Here is a 15,356-nt window from a genome sequence, read left to right as displayed (position 1 = left end):
TATGTGTGTTTTGGTTAAAGAATGCTTCATGCATGAACCCTTAGAAAAAGGAGGAAGACTCTGGTTTTGTCTCTTTTTACATTTGCTGGTTGATATTAAGAGGGACTATTACCAGAAGTTAAAAAGCTTTAAATATAAAAGCTTTATGAAGGTAAAAAAAGTAGTCTTGACCTCTACTCTACATTGTTGGAAATGCTTGTTTGGCTAATGGGAGGTGGGATTTTTTTATTTTATTTTTTCAACTGCTTTTCCTTGAAAAATCCTTTATTCAGAGTAGTTCTTATTCTGTAAAGTTTAAATTGTCTTTCCTCTTTTAACATTTACGTTTATTCCTCACTGAGCTCCTGCACAGTCCACTTTACCATGGTTTAAAATGTTGTTCAGAACTTCTGAACTGTTGTTGCTTTGTCACCAAGGAGAGCTGCGTTTCTGTCTGTGGATTGCCTTGGTATATGGGAATGTATATAAAGGAGAAACTGCTGTGGCTTATGTTTTTGCATCTCTTAGGCTGGTTGCACCAGACAATGGAAAGAAAGGTCTTCTGGAATTTGTATGGCATAGTGCCACTATAAAAGGGTATTTTTTAAGTTAGAGGTGAAGTGTGTATTTTTTTTGTGTGTGTGTGTGTGGTGTTCTTTTTTAATTGCTGTGAGTGGGTTAGCTCCTGCTCTGTCACTGATTCCGTAATGCCTTTGCCTGTCTGGAAGGGTAACTGAATTTAGTGCTAATACTTTTAGAAACACCACTGACAGTTTCTCATGTACTTTTGTTCTTATCAGCTGACTTTCTAGAGCAGATCTAGTCTCCTGAAGAGTGAGTCCATATGGCCTAATGCAGGAATGACTTGCCTTAGGCAATTCTTGGTGTCCAGTAAGAGGATTTGGGATTTAAAAAAAAAGAATAAAAAAAAAAATCCCCCAATTTTGAATATTCTAGAGACTGAGAACTGGCTGATAAATGTCACGCTGGAGGGCAGCAGAAGTGGAAAGGCCTAACAATCATGTCATTAGGACAGTGCCTTATTGATAAGAAGAATCTTAACTGTACATCCTCCTGGAAGAGTTGACCATTCATGGCACACATTCGTGGATGGCCTTGTAGGGCACCTTGGTTTGAGGAGATGTATTTGCCTTAGTAGTTGTCTTTCTCTAGCTACTTAGACTGGGCTTCTGTACCAGAAGCTTTTCACCTTGGGGTGTATACCAGTGCCTCGTTCACATGTTACACCTAATAGCAAAGGCTGTCTTCCGTAGCCTGTTTTAGTCATCTGAATTAGGTGTTAATCGTGTGTTTTCAGAATTCTGAAGATGTAACTGGTAGAAAATTTGATATTAAACATGGGCTAACCATGAAAAATTATAGCATTAGGAACAGGAATCTAGTGCTGAGTTCTCCTAGCTTTAAGAGCTGGGCCTCCTGGAGACAAAATAGTTTCACAGATCAATCAGTTACCGATTCAGTTTCCCTTTCCCTTCTTGGTCCCTTGCTTTCAGAAATTTATTTCAGATCAGCTGGATATGAGAATGTGTGAACACCTCTGTCTTTCAGCCAACAACGCTTGCCTGCTTAAAGTTAGATGTTTTTTTCAGCAGCACTTTTTTCAATGAGTATTTTCACTGAATGTATTCTTTGTCACTGGAAAAATAAGCATGAATGCTAAAACAAGTTTTAGTCTAAAGGTGGCAATCTTGAAGAATATCCTTGCGTAGCTTTCTTAATAATCTTGCCACTGTAGAGTTGTTAAAACAGGATACAACCGCTATGCAATATCCTGCTGAAGACGGAAGACACACGACTTCATTGTAGTTGGTTGAATCAATTCCTTCTCATGCTAATGCACACATTAATCTGAAGAGGATAGTGCAAAGAATGATGTGTAATATTCTCAAAGATAAAGTGGAAATATGTGGAAAAAACTTCTTACGTAGTTCTTAAACAGAAGAGGGTATAGCAAGCAATACATTATTTGGTTAACATTACAGTGCTTTTTGAGTAAAATAAATTCAGAAATAGCGGGTGGATGGCTAATTCTAATGTCACTTATTCTTCATATTTTCTGCTGTGGCTTTTGACACAATTTTAGCTTACAAATGAGAAGTCAGTAGCCCTTTGGTACTATGCCTGCAGTCTTAAAGGCTGGGTTTTTTTGAACAGCTAGTTTCTACTTCTGAATTAAATGCCCTTTAAAATTTTTGTAGAATAAAGCTAAACACATATTTTATGAGGCTGTTTTATTCCTCCTACCTTTACAAGATCAAGCTCAGTGCAAGTTCCTCTATCGCCACCCACTTTGCCCTTCAGTATTTCTGCTTTAACAGGGAAAATACAGGTTCTATACAAATTATCCTCTTTAAGTAGAAGAAAGGAGAGAGATGTTGGTATAAACATGAAATAGTAACATGTAGCAGCTGTTAGAATTCTGATGTTGGAAGAACCCAGTGTCTACATGTGGAAACTTGGTGGTGAGTCCAAGAGGCAGTAGTATATTCTTCAAGTTCAAAAACATTCTTATTTGGCTATCGTATAATAATGAGAAATAAAATCTAGAAGGACAAGTTAACATGATATACAATTTTCTTTTTTTTAAGATTCCTGTATAATTTTGTATGGTGCATGCTGTAAAGATCTATGTTAAGAATGGACTAAAATTTTCAACTTTATTGTAATAAAAACTTCAATATTTTTTCCTAATTCTGCATTAAAGATATGGTTCAAACTAAAATATTTTGAGCAAACATCATCTGTATTCCTTAGGAAGCCATAAACTGTAGACTGTCTGGGAGTCCCTTTTTTTTTTTTTTAATGTATATATACAGAGCACATATATATCGCAGTCCCGAGTACTTAAAATCATTTTGCCTAATAAAGGAAAAAGACACATCATGTTGAAAGGTATCTGTTAAGAATATGTTCTTTTCACAAAGTCATTGTCTAAATTTCTGTGAAATCTCAGTGAAATGCACATTTCAGTTATTTTTTTAATTTAGAAAAAAACCAACGTACAGTAATGAATGTCCTCTATTAGTGCTGTAATACTGACTTTTATTGACTATGCCAAGGAATATACAAGTAGCCCTTGAAATATTAGCAATTTATAAAATGTCAGTTCTTCTTAATTTCAAGAAGAGAGCTCAATTCTTGTGTAAGGCTTTATAAGGAGTTGTTCTAAAACCTAAGATATTCTGATATTCTTATCTGATAGAAATTACAGATCATTAAGTTAATAACACTGCTCAGCATTGGGGACGTTTTTTAAGGCTTTATACAAAACTGTTTGCTCTAGTGATTGTACCATTGTAGGAAAGATGTTATATTATAATTAATCCTTTTGCCTGAGTAGTTTTACCTGTATGAGGTAATCGGTACACTCACTTCCTAACAAATCTTATAAAAATATTTTAAAATGTGTTCTTTGTTGCAGGATTTAAGTGTTAAGAACAGATTCCTGTTCTGTATTAGTCCCAGAATATGTCAGCAAAGCAGGCTTTAGATTTTTTCTCTGTGCGTATTTTTTTTTAAAGATAGGTATTACATGTAGCAGAATTAGTGAATTATGAATACATTTACAGACATGGTGAAAGAGGAAAGCATCAGTTATCTGTGACTAATTATTCATTTGTTTGAACAAATGACTAGATGCCAGAAAGATGGAATATTCTACAGCTATCAGTTTGTGCTACAGATAACTTGCATATCAGTCTTCTGTGAAAATTTTATACATCTGAATGTTACTTTTTTCAATATATATTTATTTCTGATTGCTATGGCATAAATGTGTATGAAATGATCATAACTTTGTCTTAGGTGACGTTCTGATCCTGTCTTTAAAGGTAGTATTTTTAACACTCTATGCATTAAAACGGAAGTATTTGAAATAATCACCTATGAATGGAGAAGTCAGTCTTACTAAAGTGCTCTTATCTTGCAAATCAAGGGAGGATGCCCTAAAGCACTTCAGCTGATTACAAAAAAAAAGCTAAGTTTGCTTCTAATACACTAATACATTGTATATCAATAGCTCTCTATTTTATGTCTTTTCACAAGTGTGTATTATTGCTATCATTGGACTCTGAACAGTAGCAGAATTTCAGAGATGAAAATCACATTTCTAGAGTTTTATTAGTAGGGGCTGTTAGAAAACATGGTGAGAAATGTGGTTTAAAAGACTGAAGAGAAGAAAGTGTATGTGAACTTTGATGTGTTTACCTATTGAAGCTTTTTGTTTAGTGTTTGTTTTAGGCAAACTCATACTTCTGAAACTAAGAAACTGAAGGTTTCCCTGGATAATAATAACATCAACACTTTCTGTTTAGGAAATACTTCTTTTTACCAAATGTCTTCAAAATATTTTTATATTTCTGCAGGACACTTTATATGAGTAAAGTACATAGGGGAAGGTTTGCATGGAGGAGTAATCTCTGTTAATAGTCCAGTTCATGTAGTTGCAGAGAAAAAAAAGCTTTTGAGAACACCGGTCTGGAGATAGAAAGCAGTAAATATTGAAGCAAATACAGTTCAAGAACAATTCATCTGAAATTAATTTTGTTAATCAGTTGGACAATTTCAAGAAGAGGTAACAAGCCTAAAATGCTTAAATTACATTAGTGTTGATAGTGCAAACTGACCATGTAACCCAAATATCCCAGAAATTAATTCACGTACGTGCTTTTTCTGTTTGGAGTTCTATTGACCTCAAATGATGGATATTTGTGTACAGCTGCTTTTGCAAAAGGAGACTTATGTGAATGCCAGAGGGAGTGCAGAGGGTGGATTAATTTGCTTTTTTGGATCATCCTTTATGGTTGTATCAGTGACAAACTGAAGCTGATTTTATGCCCAGTAACTTGTTCTAGGTGGTTCTGAGTATCAGAACCTAGGAATAGATACATTTGAAAAATGTTGCAGAGCAGTTTAAATAGGTAAATACAGGACAGCTACTGTTCTCTAATCTTTTGTCTTGCTAAAAGTATGTTCAACCATGGCTCTTTGCTCTTGCACATTAGCTTGATAAGGCACTAATCTCTTCAGCAAAATGTACTAGACAGATGGAGATAAACACGATATGGAAATAGTGAAATAGATGTAGTAGGGAATAGTAAAAATATTGCAGTGAAGTTTTGGGGGTTTTTCATTTATTAATTCTCTGAAATGTATTGCTGGTGCTTTTGCACCTGTTTAAATAGATGTAGGCTTTCCAGGTAATGTCTAGCCAAGGTTACTAGTTTGCTAGAGGACACCTCAATAAAAATAGAGGTTCTAAATATTTGACTTGTTAGCAAGGCATTCATTGACATATGGCTAATAAAAGAGGGTATCTAAAGCGCACAGTTGCTGTTTTCTATCTTTGTTCTGAGAAAACTGAGTGCTAAGTGCTCTGCAAGCAAGGTCAGTTCTGAAGAAAAATGAAAATGGGTATAATATTGCACTGAAATGAAGTAAGCTGTTTAGTGTGATTAAAAGCTGATTGACAGAATCCCTGTAACAACTTTATAATAGTATTATCTACTAATACTATTATTCTGCTACCAGAATAACTGAGAACATTGATCCTTCCCCTTGAGGTAGAAAAGCCTCCAGGCTTTGTATCAGCCTTGAACCACTATCATACCTTTTTGTATGAATGCCAAAGTACTTTTTTCCACCCCAAATTAAACTTGCAAAAAAAGTTGATTTATGGATTTGTCCTAATCTCAGGAATGTCCTCTTTGCCATTTATCTCAAGGAGGCCACTAATGGCCATTGCACATGATGTGCTCCTCTACAGGGCACCCTGAGAGTAGGTGCGTAGTAGTGGGGCTGACTCCTCTCCTCAAGTACATTCACTTTGAAGCTCTGATAATTACTTACAGAATTCCCAGTGGAGTAGATCCTGTTTATTTTGCAGTTTTTCTTATTTACAGGTGTAGGTATAAGTTCTTGGGTGGCCTCTAAAGGCTGTAGCTATAAAGGGAGCTTAAGTAGTAAATGACAGGAGCAATCTGAGTTTAAATTCTTACAGGCAAATGAGAAGCTGCTCTTAAGCTTTCTGGATTCCACTCTGAAAAAACCTTTATCAAGCTTCAATGGATTTTGTAGTCCTTGACAGATTCTTTTGAAGGCTGGTGGCAGAACGGTATCAGTTTAGAAGTAGAGTGTAGATGCTTCTTGTCCATCCTTCTTACCAGACTTGCCCATAAAGTTTACACATTTCTTGTCTAAGCTGCAGATGTGGAGCATAAATCCAGAGTCTTTCTATCAGGGCTATTAAGGAAATTGAGTTGGTTGTTCAGAGCATTGGTTAGTTTGGGAAGCAAAAATTACAGCCATCATGTGGATTTGTTTGTTAATAGAGAGACTTCTCAGTTTTGTATTTATAACTAAGATGGACAGATAGGATGAGGACCAATTAATCATTAAGTTGTTAACTCATTTCCAGGATAGTCTCCATGAAATTTCATGAAGTAGTGACTGGAGAAACTTGTTTTCTTTTGGTATACGCATTTTTAGCAGGACTAAGACTGTTTCTGTCCCGCAAAACCAAGTTGTTCTGGTTATAGCTGAGAAGATTTTATTGATACTATTTATTTTGCACGAGTAAATAAATGTAGAGGTTAGTTCATCTCCTGACTCCTCTGCAGTTGGCTTATCTCATGGGAACAGTTGAATGTAATAAGCTTTATAATATTTCAACATCTGCTGCACAGTGAAATTACAGGTTAGTTTGTCATTTTTTGTTGGTTTTATCCTTTCTGTATGGAAGTCCATACACTCCTCTTTCATCACAGAATGTGCATGACATTCTTTGAAAAGATGTGCCTTGGCTGTAGCAATATTGCTGGTTGTTCTGATGGCCTGCTGACCTGCATACTTTCGGGAAAATACACTAATTTTTTTTAAACAGAAATGGAAATACTAGGCAAAGTCAGCAAAGTAGTTCCATTCTTTAGAAAAAACTCGTATAATACCAGTTGCAAGTTGCTGTGAAACCCTTTTTCATTTGTAGTTCACAATATTTTCACTAGAAGAACTTATTAAGCCAACAAGTGGATGATAATAAAATTGAAAGATCTCTGTAACAATTTAAAGACACTGCTATTTTAAGGATAATTGGTCGTTTGAGGCCTGCTGTAATTTGGAATCTGAAGAGACTTAATTTTTCATATTATTTACTGATAATCCTTAATTGTAAGATAGCGAACATGTATGTGGCTTCTTGAAGACGTTCCAAAAGTGGGATTGTTACCCAGTGTGCATTAACGAAATCACACACAGAGTCAATGAACTTTGACACGCGTGTTCTCTGGATGGTTGTCTCCTTCGGGAGGTGGGTAGCTTTTGATAAGGAAATGTGCTTTTCTATTAAAATTAGTGTATAATGAGGATGGTTCACCTGAAGTTCAGAGTGTCTTAAGAATCCTTGCCAAATTTCATAGTTTGCTAACTAGGTTCATCAGTCTCAGGCCTTATCTCTGTGCCTATTCTTTTAAGTTACTCTTCATAGGTAACTAATTCCTGTTTTGTTTTGACAGATACCCTTTTTATGGTTTTCTTGACCTTACCCTTTGACCCGCGCAATGTTTCATTTTGTACCAAAGACAGCCCATAAATATTGATTTCTGCATCCCTATATATTTTTATGGGGAATGGTTTAATAGATCATATGTGAGGAAAGAAAAAAATTTAGTTAACAACTAACTTGTCCATAATTCTGGACAAAATCTTTGTAGCTTGGATGCAACTTTTGCTAAACTTAAAATATATATTACTGTGAAAATACTTGAGAAGTGTATTTGATTTTATTATTTGAAGCATAAAGTTGAATACTTGTGTAGAAATGGTTTAAATAAATGGTGAAGATGGTAAGATAAATAGTAATCTCAAATGGGAAATGCTGTGTGCTATGAATTTGATTATCGCAGGCTGATTAACTAATATTTCATTTTTTTTCTCTTATCGCAGCCTGTGCTTTTCGTTACAATGGGCTCTCCTTTGTCTACCTCATCTACCTCCTGCTCATTCCTCTGTTTTCAGAACCCACAAAAACAACGATGCAAGGTAAGATGTTAATTGCTTCATTCTTCAGAATGTGTAGTGGAACAGTAGTACATGCAAAAGCCTTTGTGCAGTACAAGGTGAAGTCTTGAACATTTTCCCCTCATTAAGGGAGCTAACTTGTAGCACAAGCTGTAAATTCTGTGACACTGTAGGCTCGATATGTGCTGGCTTTGGTGCTGAAGGACTTCCAACCATGATGCCATTCTTGCCTCAAGGTGCAGCAGGGCTGCCTGATAATGGTATTGGGAGATCCTTTTTATGGCATTATTTCATCTGACATAGTCTGGGTGAAAAATGAGCTTTCAGAACCCCTCCAAAGTCATCCTGTCATAGCCTGTGGCCCAGGTCTGGATTTGTAGTTACTTTTGAGAATTAAATTTGGTCTCAGTTTTTTCATCCAACTGTATTTTAGGCACTTACTTAAACATCACTGTCATCCTGACTTTATACAACTGTCTTTGTGAAAATAACTAAAAAGGCTTACTGGTAGAGATGATGAATAACTATCTACATCAGGCAGTCAAACATCTACGTATCACATACCAATCAAACTTTTACAATTTAAAATATGAAAACAATTATGCAGACTTGTAAAGACAGAACCATTTCAGAAATATTACATTCTTGCTGTATGTAAGGAGCCTGTTTGTGTAGAGGAGTGGCTTCTTGAAAGCCAGCAGAAATGTTGACTGTATGGTAGTATAATGATATCAAAACTTAAGGGTTTGTGATCGGTTGGTGGAATTGGCAGTGAGCATGCAATTACAGATTTTTATCTACTGATGTGCTTTGTCACCTAGTAGCCTGTTGGAAGAGATTGTTGATAACTGCATTTCAAAGCACTAAAGCTGCTTCAGTCATTCTTGTTCCTGCTTACCCAATTCTTCTTCAGACCAGGATAAAAAAAAAATATCACACAATGCTAAAGTCAAATGGACTGACCTTTCATCTTTTCTGATGGAAATAATGTGAAGTGTCCTTTATAAAGCAAGCTGGTTCATGACACCACTAACAAAAAAGAGGCATTTAAAGAGGCTCTGAAGTTATACTGCCTTATTTGATACTGACTTTGGCAAATTTTTTCTACTCACAAATCTGTTTTCATGGCTGATGGAAATTCAGACCAAATCCACATAGTTCTTTAAAGAAAACAATCAAGAAAATCTAGACTCTGAGTACAGTGATATCTGAGTTTACAGGGCCTCTATGAAGTTCTTACCCAAAGATTTTGGCACTTTTTATGGTTTCCTGAAAAACCTTAATCTTGACTTTGTTCTGCCAGGGTAGTTTCTCAGCAGTTTGGATTTACCTCTTAGTTCATGTGTTTTCCAGTTTTCTTAGAAGAGCTTGTAGATACTCTAGGTTCTTCATCAGTCCCATATCTGTCTTCTAAACACTGTGTAACATAAACTGATATTTTTTCTTACCTGAAGAACTCATTGTGGTTTGACTGAGCAACATGTTGGCAACAAACATACAGTTTTCAGTGTGTTAGCTGAAGAATTACATATTTTCGAATGGTTTATAGACAAGTGTCCTTCCAAACATACATTCCTGTGTCTTGCTTATAGGTCCACTTTTCCTGAGAAAATAAATGTATGAAACTTTTCATGAATTCCCTGCAAAGCATTCTTGGAGAGTCTCGTCGTCTGATTTAGTGACCCCTCAAGCTGTCATCCTTTTTTCCCTTTATTGAGAAGATGAAGGGAAGAAGCAGGAGTTTCAGCATTGTCTGATCAGCTATTCATCACTGCACGGCACATATTAACAGTACCAATCAGTTTTCAAAAGTGGAAGTACAACTTTTGTTGTACCTGTTTTTACTAGTGTAGGAGGCAAAACTAAGGAAACGTCTATTCGTGCACGTGGTTTCTGTTGATGCAGATTTTCACCCGGCCTGTGTATAGGGGAAACTGTATAAGAAAGAGAACTTTCTCCTCCAGGTTCTAGCAGGGAGAAGCAAGGCAGAGTTACATTTGTGTTGTGGAGAGTGTATTCTAACCTGTCCTAGTTAGGACGACTCACTGTTTTGCTTTCATTTTAGCTAGGATAGATGTAGATTCTTTTTTGAAATCTTTGAAGGGTTTACCAAAAGGATATCCTGCCATCGTGCATTTCACAAGCTAGTTTCATTTAAAAGAGAATCTGCATTGAATTAATCTATTTTGCACTCTATTTGGGTTTTACTGTATAATTATTTAGTGTGAATATAGTAGTATTGATTGACAGAGATGCCCATGGTGCTTTACAGTCTTGACACCTAAGCTAAAGGAAAAGAAGTGCAAAGGATTGCACAAGGGTAGTAGTATTCCTAAATGTTACTCATAAATAGGATTTGAATTACAAATAGGTTAAAGTCAGATTTCCAAAGATTGCTTAGAGTGGTATATATTAGAATTATATCAGATTTGAAGTCTTTGAGAATTGTAATGGAAGTATCTTGACAGAACTATGAAACAAGGCAAGGAAGTGGGTGAGAATTAGGGTGTTTGTGAGATCTGGTCTGTTAGCTGTAGAGTTAAAATCTCACTCCTTGGTGAAGAAGCTGTCTTCATGAAGTATTACAGTACAGAAGTAGACAAGGTCTGGTTAGCATTTGTATTTCATGCCTTAATTCCTACATTTATATTATGTCTCTCCACACTCTTCTACTTCCCACACCATTTTTCACCCAGTTTCTACCAGTCAATCTGAGAAACTAACACATTGTCTTTTGGCAGGGATCCACACCAATTGGGTAGGTTTAGTTTATGTTGACTGTGTAAGTGTGCAGTGGAGCCAGCAAAAACAGAACTGAAAAATAAATAAAGTAAGCATAAAAGGTAGGAAATCCCACTCTAGGTAAGTCTGTCAGTCATTTTTACAGGGGAAAGTTATGAGGACATTGTGAGAATGGAACATCAGTCAATGCCCAGCTGTGAGGTAAAGTTTCTCTTAAAAGTGCTGAAGGTGGCAGTTGAGAGCGAAGCACTCATTGGGAATTTGGGTGTAGCTTCCCAGATAATATGCTATTACCCTGCTGATTTTGTGTGTTTTACTTTTGCTGCCCCTTCTGTGCAAGAAAAGTGATTGACAGGATAAAACAGAGCCATGTTCTAGATGCCAAGAGCAACAGTGGAGCAACATCCTAATCCTCTCCTTTTAGAGTCTAAAAAAGTCAATTTGATTAAGACTAATTCCTGTGTGATTTGATAGACACTAAATCATCTAGTTTGCATCACTGGTGGCAGCAATCTTTCTTCAGAGGAAAACGCTTTCTTAGGATTTTGGATAGCTTCCCCGTATTGTGTGTCATCTTGGATTATACTTCTGAATTTCATATTATGGTGTGTTCGTGGGAATTAATTTGTTATATAAATTCAATATTTCTGAGTGTAACCGTTTTGGCCCACTGTCCCTTTCACCTTTTTTAATTGTGTGTTATCTGTGTAGGTGTATCTTTCAAGAAAGTGTTGGTACATTTTTTTTTCTTCCATGTCCAGAGGATGGAAAAGACAGGGGAAATCTGTAACTTTTAGCTAAAACCAGCCAAACCACCAGTAAATCAGAGTCAAAAGTTAAATAAAACTGACTTTATTCAAAGAACCCCGCAAACAACAAAACAGAGTATGTAGCTGTATATTTTATTTGTCTTTTCTCTTTTTTTCTTTCTTTTCTGTCAAATAATATTTTCAAGCCTTCTCTTCTATTTCTGATTTATTCAAGTGGTCGTTTTTTTCCTGATTCTTGCCTCCTTTGTTTAAATCTTTTTATTCTTTTGAGTTTTCTGTTCTCCTTCTACTAAGCTTTTCCTTCCTCATCTCCTCCTGGCGCACTCAACTGCCCAGTCACAAACCACGGCCAACATTCCTATCTCTTGCACTTCCATCTGTTTTCCCAGGTTATCACCTTGCACTTTCCTGTTACTGAACTTATGCAACTTCTCTCCACCCAGCTTAAGGGTTTTCCAGGCTTTAGAATTAGAAATTAATCTGGAATGAATGATGTCAGTCTGGATTAATTTTAATTTTGACAGAAATGCAAAAGGTTAGAAACACTGGGGGAAAAAAATATACACACTGAAATGGTTCAGATAGTGTTTAAAGCTTAATAAGTAATATTTTTTTTCCTTAAATATTTAATCTTCTTTAAAAATGTAATTACTGAGGTAAAGTAATATGAATCCTTAATCATGGAGATATGGCACAGTCTTTTGTCTTTGCATATGTTCAGTGTATTTGTTTTAAGATACTACCTGGCAAGTGAAAATACCAACCAACCTCTTTTAAAGTAGAGGAAATTTCTGCTTCGGTTAGAGCTGAAACACTGAGTTATTTAAGATTTAGCTGAATGTATTGTTTGCAGAAATACTACTTAATTGTCCATGAAACTGTCTGAATAAGGAAAAAGATATTCATGAGTGTTTCTGTGCAGCTGCTTCAGTCTTCAGTTAACTGCTTCAGTCTAAGGAGATAGTTTTAGTTCAAGTGTTGGAGTTCATGACTGCTTTTACTTCCATCTCATAGCAATTATATCACCCAGTATTAGTAAATTATTTTGGGGGCACTGTAGTTGGACTACTTCAAAGAGGGGACAACAGTCCCCCTAGCTTCACCAACTTAAAGTACAGCCAAAACAGAGGTACCCATCTGATGCGCCTGAGGTATTGATATCCCAGTCACCTCTGCAAGGGCTAAAAGCTGTACCTGTCTGCTAGATTTTTAATAGTACTGATGGGCTGTAGGCTGCACTTGTGTTCTTCAAAACAGTTTTCTGTCATGTCTGCCAGAGTGGACATTGACAGGCCAGAGACGTAGTCATTGTCTAATCTTGTTATAAATTAAAATGTATGAATTGGCTAGGCTGGGAAGCCAACATTTAAAACATAAAACATTTCAGTGAAAAGCTTCATGGGTTTGGGTGTTACCACTTGAGTTTTGACCTTTTTCTCTTTAGATTTACTATATGCTTATATGCTTTTGTGACGGCTTTCATCCGTATTTTGCCTGTGTAACCACAAAGATGATTTGTTCCTTTTTTTTGAAAATTATTACCTGTTATCCTTAAGTGTTCAATAGAAAGTACTCTGGGTAATAATAAAGATGCTGATTAAAAGAGGTGGCATAACTCTTTAAGACGTCTTCGGAACTACTGAGTTTCTTTGTACAAGCCCAAGGCATTAGTATGAAGGTTTATTTATAAATCAGAAAATGCTTTTGAGCAATTAAAAATGGGATTTCTACTGGACTGGGCATGTGTATGGAGGCATGCCAGGCTGCTACATAAACATCCTTTGGCTCAAAATGTTCCATCTCAGCTAGGTTTCTCCACTTCCAACATTATAAATATTCTCCTGGGAGTGAGCAATGGGGCATGTTATTTATGATCAGTGGGCCAGATCCTGAGGTACTTATTCATGGACGTTTTAGCAATGGATGAGTGAAAATGAAGTGATACCTTTACATTAACCAACTTTAGAAATCCTCTTGCATCTTACAAGCCAGTGAACATTTCTGTTAATGATACTATGTGCTTTCTCCCTATTTATTATCAAAACATTTTCTTATGAATTGAAAACCTCTCTAACAAAGTGAAAGTAAACTCACAAGAAGAAGCGTTGCACTGACAGCACTGGGTACAGAAATCTTGTGTCTGTGTTATGTTGTTGTGTATGATAAATAACAGCTGTGCTTTTCTCACTGCCTTATGATGCTGTTCTCAAATGGGATATTCCACTCTGAGAAGGTGGAGTCCAGTTCCTGGGCTGTTTTTACGTTTTAACTTCCACAGAAGAAATTGTAAGCAGGGACTCCCATTAAGCAGTTGATTAGATGTCACCCGTTTTCATTATCATTTATTATATGATTGCTGGCAATGGTTTTGGACCCAGGTATGGCAGAAACTCGGCAGCATGTTGATTGCAGCCTTGCAAACACAGCAAAGCAGTGTTGGGACAATGAATGCAGAAACCAGGAGGAGAAGATAACTAGAAATATATTCTAACTTGCACTTAAATAACCAACATGGGCTTTTTTGTGTGGTTCTTAATGACTGTGGGCCTTTGGAAAAATTCAAATGAAAAAAAGGGTAATGCTCTTGGTAGAGAAGGCAATAATTCTTCAGAGGGCTTTGAATTAAGGTGCTTGCAATTAGACTTGTGGAATTGTTTTGGGATTGTGATGGAAATACTCAATTAAATGGGAAAAAAGCCATTTTAAAGGAGAGTTGACACTATTGCTACTTCAAATTCAGAAAACTGTTTCATTGTAAAACTGAGCATGTTTATAGCTGCATTAGTTTGAAGTTATTTTAAAGCAATATTTCTCCTTATATGCAGTTTAGAGTGATCTGGAAGTGATTTCTTTAATGTTTCAAGTTGAACCCAAGCCTACCCCCTGTCCTGGTGATAGTCAGCTTCAGACTGAATATGTCACTGTTTAATTAACATAGTTTAATTTAACTCTAGCAGTGTTAGAGTTAGCAGAATAAAGAACTAAAGCCAAAACAAAGCTCCCTTTTTTTTCTATACCAAGGTATAGGTAAATGCAGATTTATGGCATGGAGAAGTAATTCAGAGGCACAGGTAAGACCGCTCAGAAATGTTTGTTCTTGGCAGTAACTCTGAAAACATTCTTTCTCCCTGCCTCCCCAATTCATTAAGCTACATCCAACACTTAAATATCAATTGTACTTTATACAGCTTGTGAAGGTTACTTTTCTAGCCTTTCTTTTGTGATGTTTTGTTAAAATCATTGAAAATTAGTCAATTTTATTCCTTTCCAGTGAGTGTGTACAAAATAAAACTTTTATTATTTTATTGTTATATTTAGAAGGTGAAAGTGCAGAAATGGGAATCTAATCTAGAAAAAGTATGGTAAATTAAGAGAGTTTGCTATAAGCTAGCAGTCCTCTCAACTAACACCACTAAAGCATGAGAAATTTCTGCCCTGAGTTAGATTGAGGCAGGGGCAGAAAGCATGCCTTGGACCCAGCTGTGAAGTTGAGCACTGACAAGAGTACTGTCCTGAATGTGCACACTTACTCAAATTCGGGATCTGATGTAGTTATGCTGTGGTTGAGAAAGCATTTTAACTTGGAATGACCTTGGAGCATGTTTTTAAATTGTATTAAATAATGAAACTATGAAAATGAATTTTACAAAATCATATAAAAATAGCAGCATTTTAGGCTGTAGAATATGATTGAATGAGTCATGTAGTCCTGCAATTCTAAGACTGGTAAGTCAGCCCACAGATTTTGGTGGAAAGAAGATAGTGCTGAGTATGCCAGGAAAGCCAAACTTTAAGAATTTGTTCTCTCCTCATTGTCCTGAAGCACGAATT

The 15,356-nt window shown here is 36.1% G+C and overlaps 1 protein-coding gene across 14 annotated transcripts in view; it reads left to right on the top strand.

Moving 5' to 3' along the window:
- The window catches only part of PIEZO2 (piezo type mechanosensitive ion channel component 2), a 315,127-nt gene that overhangs the window by 50,032 nt on the left and 249,739 nt on the right, over positions 1-15,356 (top strand). For all 14 annotated transcript variants that reach the window (XM_056332062.1, XM_056332065.1, XM_056332072.1 and 11 more), the window contains exon 2: positions 7,939-8,034. In XM_056332062.1, coding sequence (XP_056188037.1) covers positions 7,939-8,034 — 96 coding nt within the window. The remainder of the gene's footprint in view (positions 1-7,938; positions 8,035-15,356) is intronic.

This window comes from Falco biarmicus, chromosome 3 (genome assembly GCF_023638135.1).
Source record: "Falco biarmicus isolate bFalBia1 chromosome 3, bFalBia1.pri, whole genome shotgun sequence".
NCBI lineage: Eukaryota > Metazoa > Chordata > Aves > Falconiformes > Falconidae > Falco > Falco biarmicus.
This window is presented reverse-complemented; position numbering and strand designations above follow the sequence as displayed.